The 18245-nt window shown below is 44.9% G+C and overlaps 1 protein-coding gene across 1 annotated transcript; it reads right to left on the reverse strand.

The window, feature by feature from the left end:
* Positions 1-975: 975 nt before the first annotated feature.
* Bnip3 (BCL2 interacting protein 3) lies at positions 976-18160 on the reverse strand. The gene is made up of 6 exons (NM_053420.3): positions 18009-18160; positions 9306-9453; positions 8636-8717; positions 4321-4427; positions 4017-4166; positions 976-1954 (listed from the first exon to the last, which is right to left on the reverse strand). The coding sequence occupies exons 1-6, from the start codon at positions 18037-18039 to the stop codon at positions 1909-1911; spliced, it is 564 nt and encodes a 187-aa protein (NP_445872.1). The 5' UTR covers positions 18040-18160; the 3' UTR covers positions 976-1908.
* Positions 18161-18245: the final 85 nt, after the last annotated feature.

Raw genomic sequence — 18245 nt, forward strand, 5'->3', positions numbered from 1 at the left:
CAATAGTACAGTTACTTTATTTGTATGACTGATTTATCCCCATGCATATCCATGCACCTTGTCTCAGTCAGGTGCCTGCCTGCAGGGGCTAGAAAAGGGCATCAGACCTAGGACTGAGTTACACATTGTGGTGCTAGGAATGAAACCCAGGACCTCAGAAAGAGCAGCCAGTACTTAACACCAAGGCATCTCTCCAACCCCAGGAAGTCTTTTTTTTTTTTTTTTTTTTTATAAGCAGGCTGGTTGTGGTAGGGCAAGCCTATGATCCTAGCAGAATGATTCTAGAGGCACAGGCCAGCCTAGTCAACATAGTGACTATCTCATAAAACACACATACACACACTAGAAACATAAAAGCTTGCAGGACAAAGTGGCTCATACCTTTAATCCCAGCACTCAGGAGGCAGAGCAGAGGGAAGCAGGTTTGAGTTCAGGGTCAGCCTGATCTACATAAAGCATAAAAACTCCAGGAAACACAGAAAAACCCTATCTCCAAGAAAAAGTAAAGTCTCACTCCAGCTCCAGCCATTAGGAAATATATTTCTGTCATTCAGAACTATATGAGGACTGAAGCAGGAGAAAGCTGGCCTTTTGTAAGTATGGGGGGGGGGGGGGGGGGCGCAGCCCCAGCACCCATTCAAGACAGTTCACAACTGACTGCAGGAAGGTGACTTGGTTCCTAGCACCCATGCAGGGCAGTTCACAACTCTGGCCTCAGAGGGTACTGCACTCATGTGCTAGACTGCAGCCATGTGCTAGTGTACCATTTAAACTACAAAAAAATAAAATATTATGTAGTTCCAGGTGTGGTGCCGCATACCTTTAATCCCAGCACTTGAGAGGCAGAGGCAAGCAGATCTCTGAATTCCAGGCCAGGCAGGGCTACATAGTAAAGACTCAGGGAGGGAGGGAAAGAGAGATCTGATAGCTTCCCACCATACACTATGTCCAGTAATCATGTAAATATAAACAAAAGACTGTTAAAATTTACTTTTATTTTTAGCACACCTGAGTTAAGTGTGGGACAATGAAACAAATACAATAGAATATATACAGCATGTCAAGGAGGCAGGCTTTAAAGCCATGCTATAGAAAAGAGAAGACTGGGAGGACGCCTGATTTAACACAAGTGCTGGATACTGATTAATTCATATGCAAATCCAGTATTCTCCAAAGAATTTGGCAAAGATTTTTTTCATTTCCAGTCTTTTAAAGTAGACAGATTTGCTTACAATACAGCTGATTTTAAAAGCACACAAAATTTAAGTACAAACCGTAGAACTTCACTCAGCAGAGAGATAAAGGCGTAACACAACTGCCCACCCAAGGTAATGGTGGACAGCAAGGCTGGAATCCTCATCCTGCAAGCAAGAAGAGGGGGACTGCAAAGTGGAGTTTGTGGGTAACCTTAGTCTCTCCTTGCTACTGAATTCATAAAGTAAGAGGCCTTTACAAATAACCCACACCCTTTAATTTTCTACTACATAATAGGATTATAAGGCCACAGAATTCCTTTGGGGAAAACCCTTTAATGATTTTAATATCACTTAAGTCATTCTTTTGAAGTGTAAGGTGTCTTAACTGGATTACAATTACAGATCATTTTTAAATACACTATTGCTACTATATTAAAATTATTTATACTATTTATATCTAATATATTCAAAGAAATTTACTAATAAATGCTACAATAGGCATCAGTCTGACATGCTTATTAATTGATCCCATAGGTATAATTATAGGTCGTGGTAAGAGTCTATTCTGTCTCACTAAATCAGGAACACCGCATTTACAAAACAAATAAACACACATAGTGCAGACACCCAAGGATCATGCTAGCTCTTCAATTAGCTGTCACAGCTCAGCGTGAATCCTCACTGTGTGAGCAGAAGGCAGATCCAAGTCTCATCAAAAGGTACTAGTGGAAGTTGTCAGACGCCTTCCAATGTAGATCCTAGAGAGGAAAGGGATGGCAATCAGTCAGGTCTCACAATTCTCAGGTGACTTCACATGGCCCAAACAGGCCATGGCCACAGCTTTTAGAGGGGACCTAGCTAGCTACCTTACCCTTGATAAAGTATGACTGTAATCTTTTCTCCTGTTTATGATTTTATTATTTTTATGAGCATTGGTGTTTTGCCTACATATATCTCTGTGTGAGGGTGTCAGATCCTTGGAACTAGAGCTGCCATGTAGGTGCTGGGACTTAAACCCAAGTTCTCCAGATAAACAAGCAGTGCTCTTAACCACTGAGCCATTCTCCAGCCCTACTGTCTGCAACCTTTATCAAGTGTTTTTAGTCATCTAATATGTATTTCATATTGGTCTAATTTTTCTTACTTAAAATTTAATTTCAATTGTTTCAATTATTCTAGTGGTGCAAGAGATTGAATGTACAAAAAAAAAAATACTATTAACAATAGGAGTTGAAATTCAATTTCGGAGTGTCTGTCTACCATGTACCAGGTCCCAGGTTCAAATCTAAGTACAAACCAATTCCACATTCTATCAGTATTATATACAGCTTCGCATTCCCTTCTGTATACCAAACGAGCCACACTGCTGAAGGGCAAGGGCAGGCTGGCTTCATATCCAGTTCATTACCACTAACCTCAAAGCCTAACCAAGGAATAAGTAATGAAGCCTCCCTTCTCTGCAATCAGGAAGGCAAATGACTGGAAAGAATTCCACCTGGCCAGGTCTGTGCAGACTGGGAAGAAATAAGACTGGGCAGTGAACTATCTGAACTAAAGAGGGCAGTGTTCATGAAAGACTGGAAATTGCCAAGAGATCTTGGGTAGAGATGACATCAAGTTCTGAGACTGGGAAGTATGAAGGACAGAGACAGTAGATCCAGAAATGATTCTGTGAAGAGAAAACTCAGCTTGGAGACTGAACACACAAATTCCTAGGCCCTGTCCACAAGTTTTTTCCCCTTGCTGGTCCTGTTCTATTTTGTGTTTTGAGACCAGATCTCAATAAGTAACTCTGGCCTATAATTCAGGGATTCCCCTGCCTGTGCTTCCCAATTGCCACTGAACCCTACTGCTTGCCCCAGGTGATGGGGATGAACCTGTCGTCCGTGAGACCAAGCACCAGGAGAGAACTACACATGGAGAGTGGTAAAGGCAGGTAAGACTCCAGCCCTGCAAGCTAGGAGGAGCCTCTGGCACCCAGGCAGCCATTTCATCTCATTTCTATAGGCAGCTCTATAGGTAGGTATGCTGAGGGTCTGCAGTGCAGAAAGATAAGGGCAGGGAGGACTGGGATCGCATGTACCTATGAGACCCACAAAATCCCAAGAGATCAAACTGAGTGTCAGCCACAAGGACAGCTTTTGGGGAAAAGAATAAGCAGACTACAGAGCCTTCTGTCCCAAACATATCCCCAACTAACATGGGCCAGATGCCCACAGTGGCATCCCAGCCATTCTCCATATACAGGGTGAGTTCACCCTGACATGGACAGAGGGTATAGATAGGCCTAAGGAAGAGTAAGGCCTGGGGATGTAGCTCAGCTGGTAGAGTGCTTAGCCATAATATTATATAGCGCTGGGTACGCAGACATCTGTAATCTCGGCACTCAGGAGGTAGACACAGGAAGATCTGAAACCCAATCTCATCCCTGTGCGGCCAGCCCAGAATACATAGTGTCCCTTTGGTGACCCATTCTTTAGCATTGGTCCCATCTAGAGAAGCCACAGCTGTATTCCCTGGTCTGTTTTAGTCTAAACTAGATACAAAAGCAGAAACCTGAAGGCCTTAATTAATTATTCCTGCCAAAAGACAGGATCATCCACCCACTGTAGAGGTGGCACAAGAAAGAGACCCAGCATGAGAACCCCTGTGAAAGACAAGGGCCTTCCATAGCTCAGGATTTTTACCTGACCTAACAGTGACTTGGAAGTATCATCTCTCTCCATAAACAATGCAGAAATAAATTGCTGGGGGCTAGAATCACCAAGATCCATCCACCCTGTCATAGGGTATCCATACTCTCATAGAAACATCACTTACCCCAATCCAATGGCTAACAGATGAGACAGTAACAGAGATGGAAGGAAAACCTTCAGAAAGTCTGCTGAGAAAATACCCCCTTTCTTCATAACGCTTGTGTTTCTCATGCTGAGAGTAGCTGTGCGCTTCGGGTGTTTAAAAAGGAACTCCCTAGGGTATAAAGAAAGTACCAATCAGTGTCCCCTTGTCAAAGGAAAAACCTTGACCAAGAATGTTGAAAACATTACCTAGGAAGCGCAAGGCCCTGGGTTCGGTCCCCAGCTCCGAAAAAAAAAAAAAAAAAGAATGTTGAAAACAGACTTACTTGGGGGGAACATTTTCTGGCCGACTTGACCAATCCCATATCCAATCTGAGTTTTTCTTCAGGATACTTTCAACTTCTCTTCTTCTCTCAATATAATCTTCCTCAGACTAAGGAAAAGTAAGTATTAAATAAAGCAGATGAGTTTTTCACATTCACACTAGAGTTAAGGTCAGTAAGCTCAACAGAACCCCACCTGACATGGTATTAACTATCCCCACAACTGTAAATGCATTACAAACTCAGGCATTTGGGTGGTAATGTCCCTTCAGGGAAATTCTTTTAATATCTAAAACTAAACTATGATAACCATTGATATTCTCTTAACTGATACTACATGATAAATTGGGTAAAGGAAACACAAATCTGTATAAACACATTTTTAACAAAATGCAACAGAAACACTCCATAATTATAATCTTCATTTGTACAACTGGTCACATGACCCTAGTAGCTGATATTTATAACAACTTCCTCTACTACCCAATTTGTGTATATTCCCTCCACTTTTAGCAAGCACTTCAGTAGGTCTGGGTTCCTTTCCTGAGGGAAGTGACCCATACCTTCATATCTGGACAATCTGTGCCCTTTGTCATCCTACCCAGGTTAGATTGTTGGTGCTTCCCACCGACTTCAATCACGGGGCATGGTAGCACCAAGAGACACCTGAAAGGATCTCCTGTACCCCAGACATCTTTCTTATCTCCATTGTGGAGAAGCAATCCAGTTTCCCCTTGGATCCCGATCAATCAGTCTTAAAACTATTATTCCTTTCTTAGCATTTAAGAGCATCAAATCCAGTGGAATGATTGTTTTATCTCCTCGCATAAGTTCCCCCATCTCTCTCTATCTCTATCTTTCTCTCTCTCTCTCTCTCTCTCTCTCTCTCTCTCTCTCTCTCTCTCTCACACACACACACACACACACACACACACACACACACCCCTCTTCTAGGCAGGAAGCACGTAATTTCCTAGTAGATCACTAGGGTTGATTGTGGGAACTAGTCCTTTTTCCACCCCGAACTAGTCCTTTTTCCACCCCTTGATTCTTGAGCCCATGGATTCTGGTTGTAAGAGAACCTGCAGTACATATCGGATGCTGATTTAGCGTACACCACTTCCTAGAGAGCCTTGTGCCAGCCCTCCAGGCTACTGATATCTAATTGGCACTGTGTCTTCAAAAGTTTGTGTCTTTCAGGCCAGCTGCTTCAGCATGGTTGGGAACATGGTAATACCAGTGGATGCCATCCATGGTCATGGGTCTACTGTCACACTTGTCTGGCTATCAAGTGAGTTTTGTGGTCAGAAGCAATACTATGTAGAGTACAGTGGATAAGAAGTTTTAGTCCGTGGATGATGTTTTTGGCAGAAGCATTATGTGCAGTTAAGACAAATCAACAACCAGAATAAATATCTACTCCAGTAAGGACAAGGCATTGTCCTTTCCATGGAGAGAGTGGATCAATGTAGCTAACCTGCCATTAGGTCACTGGATGGCCACCCCAGAGAACAGTGCCATATCTGAGGCTCAGTGTTGGTCTCTGCTGCTGGCAGATCTGGCACCCAGCAGCAGCTATAACCAGGTCAGTCTTGGTGAATAGCAGTTCATGTTGTTGAGCTCATACATAAGCTCCATCTCTTCTACCATGGCCATTTTGTTCACAGTCCCATTAGGTAAAAGACATGGATGGTTGGGAAGAGGCTGACTCTCCACAGAATGGGTCATCCTGTCTACTACAGTCCTCAGCAGAAGTCGCCTTTTGGTGAGCATTTACACAGGACAAGTATCCTGGGATCCTTTGTCCATTTGGAGATCAATCCACATACTTCCCAAGATATCATCAGGCTCACCAATCTTCAAATCATGCTCTTTCCAAATCCAATCTATTAGCTACAACCCATGAATAATGAACATCCCAGATTCTCGGGCCATTTTTCTTTCAAAACAAATGTTATGACCTTGTGTACTGCCCAAAGTTCTGCTCACTGTGAAGATTTTTCTTCATTGGTGTTTCTTTTAGGGTTGTCTCAGAAAGTGGATATAATGCCACAACTGTCCACTTCTGGATGGTGCCTGGATAATGTGCAGAACCATCAATAATTCAGGACCTACTCTCTTCCGCAACCAATTGTAAGGCTCATCCCATAAAGCTATAGGTGCATGCTTGGCAGCAGATGGCATTGTAATAGGAGTAGAAGCCATGGGCTTTGGCTGCCTCTTCACGTAACTTGCTTGTGCGTTTAGGACCTACTTGGACCTGATCACATATATAGATAGCACTTCCATTTGATAATGGGTTGTTGCTGTGCACAGTCACTGGTGGGTCAGATAATACCCAGCTCATGATAGGCAGCTCAGGTAACATGGTAACTTGGCAGCCATGTTCTCATGGCTCTCCCTCATCCTGCTGCCTACAGTCAAATGTTCCATTTCCACTAAGGCCCAATAACAGACTTCATTTGAAGGGATCTTGATTATCTATCCCTTCTACAAAAAAAATAACACAGATTCCCTATATTGATGACATTATGATGATTGGATGAAGTGAGCAGGAGGTAGTAACTAATCAACTTTGGACTTATAACACATATGTGCATTAGTGAATGGGAAATAAGTCCAAAATTCAAGGGCTTTCTCTACCTCAGTGAAGTGTAAGCCCAATGGTTTGAGGCATTAAAGATATTCCTTCTAAGGTGGAACCGCGCCTGGCCCCTGCCAGCACCAAGAAAGAACACGGTGTTTAGCAAGCCTGTTAGAATTCTGGACGTGGTGTACTCCTCTCTTGGGTATACAGTTACTCCAGCCCAGCTTTGAGTGGAGCCTGCAGCAGGAGAAGGCTCTTCAACAGGCCCAGGCTGCTCTACCACTTGGAAAATAGGATCCAGAAAACCAATGGGACAGACAGAGATGCTGTTTGGAGCCCTTGGCAGGTCCCTATAGATAAATCACAGAGTCCCCTCCCCGCCCCCGACTTAACATGCGGATGATGAATCACCTGGGAAGGCCACTTGGGAGGGGTTAAGACGTGTGGCCTTGTTGAAAGAAGAATCTCACTGGGTGTGTGGGCTTAGGGGTTTTAAAACCCAAACCAAGCTCTCCCTCATCCTGCTGCCTACAGACCCAGAACCTTCAGTGCACCATGTCTGCCGTGGCTCCTAGCATGATGAGAATAGACCAAATCTTGGAAACTATAAAGAAGTCACAATTAAATGTTTTCTTTAAGAGTTACTATGGTCATAGTGTCTCTTCGCAGCAGTAGAATACTAAGACAGGCTCTGATCTCACAATGCTAGAAGTCCTCTTGAGTTTCTGAGTTAATATTAGAAAAGTGAGCTCACAGACTGGGGTATAGCTCAGTTTACAGAATGCTTGCCCAGAATGCACAAGGTCCTGGGCTCTAAACACCCTCCCCCAACACACACACACTACATAAGCCAGGTGTAGCTGTACATATTTATAACCACCTTAGCACTAGCAAAGTAGATTCCTCAATTAATTAATTTCTAAAATATTTTTTAAATGAGCTGTCCAGGGCTGGAGAGATGGCCCAGTGGTTAAGAGTACTTGCTGCTCTTTCAGAGGATCCAAATTCAGTTTCCAGGACCCAGACCTGTTGGCGATCTGCTGCCCGTAATTCTAGTTCCAGGGGATCCAATGCCTTTGGCTTCTGAACACCTGGGACTCATGTGCACATACCACACAGATATACAAACACAAATATAAAAATTTTTAGAAATTCTATCAAAAGGGGAAAGTGGTGGATAAGAAGATGGCTCAGTAAATGAAGTGCTTGCTACACAAGCATTAGGACCCTCAGTTCAGATCCCCAACACCAGTGGAGAAGGTGGTGCACACCTTTAATCATAGCACTCGGGGCAGAAGCAGGTGGCTTTCTGTAAGTTCAAGACCAGCCTGGTAATATATAGCAAGTTCCCGGCTAGACGGGGTGAATAGGGATTCCCTATCTAAATAAAAACCAAAACATGGGCTCTAAAATGCCTCCATACATATGGCATTCTCTCAAACACACACATAAACATAAACATAACAATAAACAATAAAATGCAGATCCAACACTCTTATAAAATGCCAGGGGACACCATGGATCATGTCTGTAGTCCCAGGCTTGGAAAGCAGGGATAGAAGGATCACTGGACCTCACCAGCCAATTGAACTATCCAACTGGTGAGCTCCATGTTGAATGAGACACCCTTCCTCAAAAACTAAGAGTAAAGACTCTCATATGCTGCAAATGCAGGAGTCACCAGACTGATGATGCACTGAACCTTATAGCCACTTCCTATCTATGGCTTACCAGAGTGCTGTTTTTCTCACCAAAGCTGTGGGTGTCTATTTCAGCTCTGTTGGTATCTTGTGGTGTCTGGGAGCGAGGTGGGCTTGATTAAGAAACAGACAAAACGGAGCAGCGTGTCAATTGTGTCATAAGATGCATAAGTTCCAAGCAGGGGTCTTACCTCATTAAGGGGTGGCAGAGGAGCCTCCAAAGTATGTCTCTTCCCTTTTGCCCCTCACCAGACCAGTGCCAAACAATTCCTTAGTCTTTTGAGCTGAGCACACAGGAGCCCACTAGACAGTTCCATAGAGAAGCCCCACCCTCCCGCATGATCTGTGACTTAGCCCTCGGAAGCATCTGACCTTTGATCACTGACTTCAGCCACACACCTTGGATTCACTCCCTAGTGACGCTGCCTAGGAACAGAAGCCAGCTGGGGGCATGAACAAAACTGCTCAGACTTGGTGCTCACAGTGAACAATTTTATCTATCTCTAGGTTTAATAGAGTCCCTCCAGACTGAGCTCCAAATCACTTCCTCCCAGCAGACTCCAGAGTTCCTTGCTTAATGACTACCTCAGGAGTTACTCCCAAATGTGGCCTCAGACCTGGAACCCACCCACAAAAACATGCGGTTGTGATTATCCATCTACTAGGACATCAACACTGTAAGGGATACCCAGAACACCTACCTGTCACAGTGAGAGCTCTTGGAGCTGCTTCGTCCAGATTCATGCTGCGCATCCAGCAGTATTTTTTCCATGTCACCATTATAAATAGAGACGGAAGCTGGAACGCTGCTCCCATTCCCATTGCTGAAGTGCAGTTCTACCCAGGAGCCTGAAGAGGACAAAATGGGCAGTTAGAAATCTGCCCCCTCATGGGGCTTGACGACTAATCCCAGTACTCTGAGTTCAAGGCTAGCTAGGACCACACAATGAATACTTGTCCAAATCAATCAATGAATAAACAAAGATATAGACAGATAGACAGACCTACCCACTCACATTCCCAGGAAATACCAAAGATCACTCTAGGCCCTACTTTAATGCCACTTCAGATATCTGCATTTCTGGTCTGCTGGCCTCTTTTAGGTCCAGTAGGCAAGGACCCTGAGGCTGAAACACTGCACTGTTATCTCTTGCCATTCTTTTATTCCATGTAGGTATTCTACATACCTGTGGATTTACCACAGGCCAAGATGAGGATCTTATTTAAGCTGGCATAAAACTAGAGGCCTCAGCCTTCTAGGCGCTAGGCGTACAGTCATGGGCTAATGTGCCTAGCTAAAGACTTAAACTCAAGCTGTTTCTACATTCAGGATCACGGGGCCCTAGGACTCTGTAAAATCCACAAGTCTGATTACTGCTCTGCATTTATACCAGAAATCAGATTAGCAAGTTTTGAAAACAGAATAGTTCATTTCTGGTTATATCTCACTCTCTGAAGGGATCTACCTTTCAAGTACTCACACAAATATTTACACTATAGAAGCACAGCATTGACACACATTAAAAATGAAGTCTCAGGGTAGACTTTGGTTCTCCAACACCACAAAAATAAATGAACTCTTTGTACTGTTACATCTGTGGCTTGCTTTCAGTTTGATCTGCTGAATGCATCTATTACAATATTTAAGGGCTCATGCTGGGCTGGAGAGATGGCTCAGCGGTTAAGAGCACTGACTGTTCTTTCAGAGGTCCTGAGTTCAAATCCCAGCAACCACATGGTGGCTCAACTATCTGTAACAGATTCTGGTGTATCTCAAGACAGCTACAATGTACTCACATACATTAAATAAATAAAATAGTTAAAGCGAGGGCTGGGGGGAGCTCAATGGAAGTGTGCTTGCCTTATAAAATCGTAAGGCTGTAGTCTAGGTTCAATCCCCATTACTGCCAAATGTTTGTGTGTATAAATGTGTGTTCAGCAAGACATGGTAGCACACACCCATAATCCCAGTTATTTAGGAGGCTGAGGCAGGAGGACTGCCAAGCTTTATGTCAGTTTGTGCTACAAAGAGCCATGCAGACTGCATGTAATTCCAACTTGAGTTTGTGCTACTACACAGTGTGTCAACCCTCATACTAGTCTTTCACTCTCCTGGATCCAATTTGATGAATGCTATGTCCTGGAACAGGGGCATCCTTTACTGAAGACTGCCTCTGCTGCCCACCCCATGCTGCTGCTTCCTTGCTTTCTACTTAGCCATTGTTTGTGTGGCACCTGTGCACACACAGTATGCATACGAAGTCAGGACAACTTGCAATACCTGGGTTCTCTCTTCCCATCATTTGGGTTTGACTTCAGGCTTGGCAGCAAGCCCCTCCCATCTCTCTGGACCCTGGTGCTTTCTTTGGCAGCGTAAGAAATGTGTATGGGCCTCATTTTGGGCCCAAGATTCTGTCTATTTTGACTCACATTTGCCTATAGAAAATGTTTTTGAGCTAACCAGAAATAAGTTTGGATTTATAGTTCATGCCACCAACAGCCTCTCAGTAAACTAACATGATTATACAACAAACTTTGAAATAAGGATGATTTCCCTCATTAGCCTCTCAGATTGCCTCATAGAGAAGCAGGCCTAGCCCACATGAAGCACATCACCAACTCAGAAGGGCAGAGCCCAGAGCCCCTCTGCTGCTGTACACAGGCCCCAGTGCCTTCTGGGATCTGGAAATCCTATACTCACTCCAGTTCCAGCCTAATGTCTTTTGCTGGACCTCCTCCCTTCTGTCTGATGACACCCAGAAGCCAGGGATAGTGGCTCACACGTAGAATCCCTGCAGTTCCGAGTCACTAAGACAAGAATGTTGCTGTGAGTTCAAGACCAGCTGCAATCATTATGGCCAGTTCCCTTTGTCTAGGCCAATCTTGTATTCAGATCTGAGCCTGTCCCAATTTATGTGATGGAGCTTAATGCTACCCATATCTTTTCTAGTGCCTAACAGTTTGAGATCAAGTTGTCTTCTTCCCGGTACCCAGTCCTGATGCCAAATGTAGAGATTCTCCTACACTACCAATTTTCCAAAATCAACCAGGGCAGTCCAAGAATTTAATATTCCCATAATGTCTCCTAAGATTAGTACCAAATCCCATAAATTAAAGGCTGAAACCCACAAGGATACCACATATCTCATACCAGCCACGAACAGAGTACACAGGCTATCCACACAAATTTCTGCCCCATTTAAACACAAAAACAAGACAAGCTCAAGTCTCTGCAGCCCCCTCTGGTTTAATACTTTGCTAGAATTCAGAACTCACTCAAGGAAACATACTGTTTCATTTAATAGCCCAAACTCCAACTCCCTCCCCTCCCTGGTGCCCTAAGTTTCCACCCTCTGACAACTTATTAGTTACCAAACTCTAGCCCAAGGCTACTCTGGGTCCCAAATAAGTCATCTCATTCTTGGGGACTCTTTACAAAGTGGACCTGAGTAACAGGGTAAAACTCCTAGCTTAGATTTGTTTCATCTACACACATACACCCAATCAGTGTATAAAGTAAGACCTATCTATCAATCAATGAATATTAAAAAAAAAAAAAACGGGGTTGGGGATTTAGCTCAGTGGTAGAGCGCTTGCCTAGGAAGCGCAAGGCCCTGGGTTCGGTCCCCAGCTCCGGAAAAAAAGAACCAAAAAAAAAAAAAAAAAAAAAGCAGGCACTCTGGAAATCCCACAAATTTTGGGAGCTTGTATAAGGAACTAAGCCACCAGGCAGATGTGTGTGCACTTACTGCCTAAGGGGCAACGAAAACACTGGGAGCCTAGTCCTAATCTATACTGCTGTAACAGTAAGAAAGTTATTTCTCAGGGTTGTGGAAGCTGACAAACACGTGCTATAACAGTAAGAAAGTTATTTCTCAGGGTTGTGGAAGCTGACAAACACGAACTCTATGCCGTCTGTCAGGAAGCCGGTTCCCCTCACCAGACCCTTCACCTGGGCTCATCACAGTGCAGCAGGGTCCTGGCTCTGCTTTTCTTACACTGGCAGCATTATAAGTATTCACACCATCGCGGTGCTTTCAAAAGTCATAGGGGATCCTGGCAGAGATGGCGCACACTCAGGAGGTGGTTACGCAGATCTCTGATTCTGAGGCCAGCCTAATCCACAGAGTAAGTTCCGGGACAGTAAAGGCTACATAGAGCAGTCCTGTCCCTGGGGGTGTAGCAGGCACAGATCTGCAGCAGACATCTGCAAAACGCCCACGCACCTTTGAGGGGAAAACAATCCCATTCAGAATGATCTGGTGCAAAAACCTTGGGCCCAAAAGCTCTAGGAATGATTTACTAAGGAACAAGTTTTATCATTAACCTGTGACTGGATCGGAAAGGTAAGTCCTAGAAAACAGAGAAGACTCATTTACATACATCCCGCAGTTGTTTATCAGAAGTGTTCATCTTTTTAAACAAGCACGAAAGGTGGGTGTGAACCTACAATCCTAATAACACTGAGAAGTTGAAGTCAAGTTTAAGGCCAGCCTGGACTACATGAGTGTGACCTTGTCTCAAAAAAATAAATTTAAAAAAATGTTTTTAAAAGGAAAAGAACAACAACAACAATAACAAAACCTTAACATCAAGGAATCTCCTCAATCAACACACAAATTATTTCATGTAGTTTAATACATTTAGGCCTCAAGACAGCAACCAGTGCTGCTGTCCTCCACAGCCCTCATTCCTGTTTTCAACCCCACTCTCCCATTCCTGAGTTACACCAACAAGATACGAATCAACTCCTATTTATAAATATCTCCTTGTTGTGTGGCGTGGCTGGAACTGAACTCAGGTAGGTTCCCTTGAGTAGAATGCGCTCCGCTCTTATTTTATGCATATAAGTGTTTTGCCTGCATGTATGATTGTGAACCACGTATGTGAGTGGTGCCCATGGACAACAGAAGAGTGCATCAGATCCTCTAGAACTGAAGATGCAGACAGTTGGGAACAAGTGTTCATTAACTGCTGAGCCATCTCTGTAATCCTTCATTTGGTCTTGGAGACAGAATCTTAACTCCACAAGCCAGGTTGGCCAGTATGCTAGTTGATACTGTCAACTTACCACAACTTAGACACAACTGAGAAGAGAGGCTTTTGGAGTATTTGATTGGAACTTGCAAAAACTGGTTCTCTCCTTCTCCCATGTGGGTTTCTAGGGACCAAACTCAGATCAACAGTTTGTCAGCAAGAACCTTGCCTGCTTAGCTATCCTGCCAAGCCCATAGGGAGTGCGTCTGACTGAGGAATTATTTAGATGAGGTTGGGTTTATCCATAGGAGCACTATCTTGACTGTTAATTCCCTAGTCAAGGGGTCCTGAATAGCTTAAAAGTCAGATAATGTTAAACAGAAACCTAGTAGTGAGCAGGCAACATGGGTGCACTCAGTTCTCCCTGCTCCAGATTGTGGGTAGGATCTACCTAGCTTCACTGACTTGGTCAGTGATGAAGTGTATGCCACAGTCACCCTTCCTCTCATACAGTTTTTGGTCAGAGGTGAAACTGGGCAGCCTTCCAAGTTTGTATCCTCCTTGGGCTGAGACTATGGTTCACTTGGTCAGGGTGCTTGACTAGCATGCTTAGTTATGGCCGAGGTTTATAGAGCCACAGAAATGATGTGCTGGCACATGCCTGTAATTCTAGTGCTCTAGATGTTGAGGAAAGAATAAAAGCTTAATTAAAGTCATCCTGGGCTACTTACTAGGTTCAAGGACAGCCTAGGATACATAAGACCACCTCACAAAGTCTTTTTAAATTATCTTTACCTCAGTCAGACTGCTTTCTAAACTGCTTACATCATGACAACCTAGGGAGTGAGTCCCTTCTCTGTATTACCCTCTATATCCCAAGGCAAACCTGTAGACTGTCAATGCTAATAACTACACCCGTAAGAACCCCATGCAGAGGAAACACAGGGTCCTATTCTCCTGTCCACTTCCTGCATATGGCAGGACTCAATCATGAATGTGGAAAGAGAATCACCTTCATTATTTCTCCCATAGTTTTCCAGAAGCTGAGCCCAACTTGAAAGCAGTTAGAGATTCAAGCAAATATGCTGACAAGCTCAAGCATGAACAGCATCCAGCAAGAGCTCATAGTCCTCAGAAAGGAGTGCACGCCCACAAACGCCCAACAGGAATATGCCACAGGAGAACGATGTACTACTGGCTATAGCATCTGAAGAAAGCCAAGCAAGGAGACACCAAGTCTGAGGGAAGCACTGCCCCAAACCACACGGGACTTCTCCAGAAGCCGCCTTTGCGATCTCAACACCTACAAGGCCCCTTGGGTTAACTCAGAACAAGAGACTTGGCTGGCAAATGGTTCTGAACAGAATCTGCCCGGTATATAACATGGACTACTGACTTCCTTTTCAGTCACACACACACATGCATTTTATTGACAACGTCTCATGTAGCCAGGCTGGCATTGAACTCCTGATCCTCCTGCCTCCAACTCCCAAACACGGGCTTGCATCATCCTCACACCTACTGGATCCTAAGACTAGTGAACTTGGCTCTGCCTACTGCCAGGCTGAGCCTGAGTCAGGTGGTTCCAGGTATTCCTCTGGCACTGAGCAGTCTGTAGCATGTCCTTAACTGAAGTAGTCATCCTTATTTCCACTTAACCTCTAGATCTCACTGGCACTATCGGCAGAGGTTCAGCTAGAGCCAAGGAGAAACCCCTCCAGTGTATCAACGTTCTTCTCGTCATGCAAGCCTGCCCGTGACAGTTTGCCTATAACCAACAGAGCCACTTATCTGAACCAGTTGCAGACAGGGCAGCTGGCTGAGGGAAGACTTTCCTGAACCTACGCAGTGGCCCTTTAAGGTAAGGGCAGCCACTAAGGCACAGAAGTATCACAACACTTCTCTCCTCCAGCATGCCTGAAGTCATACAAAGAAGGAAGCCGGCCCTGCTCCTAAACACTTTTCAAAAAGATGGATAAGAGGTAAAGGGGGAACGGGACCAATCGGTTTTGTGGGTAACGCCTTCAGGAAAACTGGTCCCAGAGGTTGCTATGGGGAATATTTGCTGTCCCACCTACCAACGAGGCTTCCACAGCTCTCAGCCTCCTCTGAAGTAAACATGCAGCAGCAAACAGAGGAGCAGCCTCAGCTCAGACTCCAAACTGGGATTCACATTTCATAGGGCAGCTGAGATACCCCATGTGACTCAAGTGACCCCTCCTACCCTGAGCTAGACAGTGAGCCAGTGCCGAGCTGCACGTACGCCCCAAACAATGGCCCAAATCCTTCGCCTGAGTTTCCACACTGTAACCATCTTTTTATAGAATAAGCAAAACGGAAAAACACAAATCTTTTTAACCCTTGAAACGTCAGATGACAACCTCGATTTGTCAATGACTCAGCAGTCTGGAGTGTCTTGTCAACTGAGTGTCTGTTAACTGAGCCCTCTCAGGAATACTCAGAAACTTCCACAGATGAAATCTTAATAACATACAGGTCAGAAATAAAAGTTCAACTAGCTACAAAAGTGACTTGTCACTTGATCTCTTAAGAGAAAAGTCAAAAAACATCTCAAACAATCAAGGAAAAAAATCCAGCTGTCTGACATTTGGCATTAGGGAGTAAAACCTGAATTACAAGATATTTTTCCTAACTGTGGCAGTAGTTCGAAAATACAGATTCTATAATGTGTTGGGCTGATAAAATTCTGCCTACTAAAATCTTGTTTAGGGTAATAAATAAGTGCAGTTCACTCAATGTATCTTAATACAACCTTTTAAAAAACTCTTAATGCAGCCCTGCTCTGAGTTACGCTATCTTGATTCCAGCACTATAGGACACAGGCAGGTGTCCAGGTGAATCTCTGGACAGCCTAGTCGACCGACATAAGTTCCAGGACTGCCAGAGGTATACAGAAAAACCACTATCTCAAACATCTAAAACCAAGTCTTCACAAGAAAGTGGGTGCTGTGGCCCACACCTTTAATCCCAGCACTAGGGAGGCAGAGGCAGGCAGAGCTCTGGGAGTTCGCTGAGTGTGAGACTGTCTCAAGGAAAAATAAAAGCTAACATTAAAACATTCACTGGGTTTAGAAAACCTCTCTGTTTATTTACACACTCTTTACTTAGTGAACTCTTGCTTCAGAGAATACAAAGGTCAACAGGATCCTCCTCCCGTTGTTGGATCCTTGGGATGAAGACTCAACTCAGACTCACCAAGGGGCTCTCAGAAAGGAACACTGGCACTTGCACCCAGGGTGGCCTTGCAAAGCTAACAGCTGTCTGCTCAGTGCTAACAGTCCGTAAAGGCTGGGTGCCTGCCGAGAGCCTGTTGTTTGTTTGTTTGTTTGTTTGTGAGATAGGGTCTAGCTACAGAGCCCCCCCTAACTAGCCTTGTATTGCTTTGTAGCCCAGGCTAATCTGGAATTTGTCAAGACTCAGCTTTACCCACCCCCATAATGGGATTTTATGGGTGTCACCACACCCAGCCCCACTTCTATTTTAACCTACAATTACTTCACTGCTTGCTGTGGGCCTACTGAGCTAATTGTAAGCACTTTACCCTCCTTCCAGAGCTGCACCACCAGCCCTACCCCACTCTGTTTTGCAAGATAAGGTTTCTTTGTAGACTTGGCTGTCCTGGAATTCACTCTGTAGACCAGAATGACCTCGAATTTACAGAGATCCACCTGCCTCTGCCTCATGATTGCTGGGATTAGGGCGTGTGCCACCACTGTGTGGCTATCCCATTTTTTTTTTAACTCTAAGTGTTGACAGAGGTCTGAAGCCCTATATCCTCCACTTCTATCAGGAAGTGATGACAAAGCAAGCCAGGGGTAAAGATTAGGGTTGGAGATGGAGAGACACGGCAGCAAGCCCTATTAATTCCAAATTTCAGCTACTCTAGAGGCTGAACCAGGAGGATTCCAAGTTCAAAGCCAGCATGTCTTAAAGCATAAAATTAAAACTGATAATGTTACTCAGTAATGAGCGCTTACCCAGCACGTTCAGACCTGGTTCTGTCCCAGTACCAAGTGGGAAAAGTGAGAGGCACTACGGTCATAAATACTAATGACTTCAATCAAAGCACTGAAAAATTCAACCTGCAACCTCTGGCTCACTTAAACAACGCTGAACAAGGCGTGAGAGAAGCCAAAGGCCTGAAATCTGATCTACTCTGGAAGCTGAGGGAGGAAGATCGCAGAGTTCGAGGCTTCCCTGACCTACAGACTGAAAATACAGAACTATGACAGTGTGAACCTCAGAGCACGAAAAGGCCCGACCGGCCTGTGAAGGTACTGTCTGTAAGATGCACCGAGACTCACCGCCCAGCCCCGGCCACACAGAACTGCATCGCGGCCTCCACTCACCGCACCCCATCCCGCGACCCTGCCGCCTCCGCGGCCCCTCTCGGCCCACAGCCTCACCCTGCAGGTTCTCCTCCCCGCTCTGCGACATGGTGGCTCCGCAAAGGAGCCGGAGCCCAACTGCGACAGGCCTGGGAAGTGACCACTGAGAGGTAGCAGGGCAGCTTGCGCCGCTCAGCTCTGAGGCCAGGCGACACGGGATTGAGGGGACAAGGGGCGGGGCGGGGCGGGACGCACACCGCAGCAGAGCCCATTGGCTAGGGGGCGGGGCCCGCGGGTGGGGGAGGAACAAGGGGC

Source organism: Rattus norvegicus, chromosome 1, assembly GCF_036323735.1.
Source record: "Rattus norvegicus strain BN/NHsdMcwi chromosome 1, GRCr8, whole genome shotgun sequence".
Classification (NCBI taxonomy): Eukaryota; Metazoa; Chordata; class Mammalia; order Rodentia; family Muridae; genus Rattus; species Rattus norvegicus.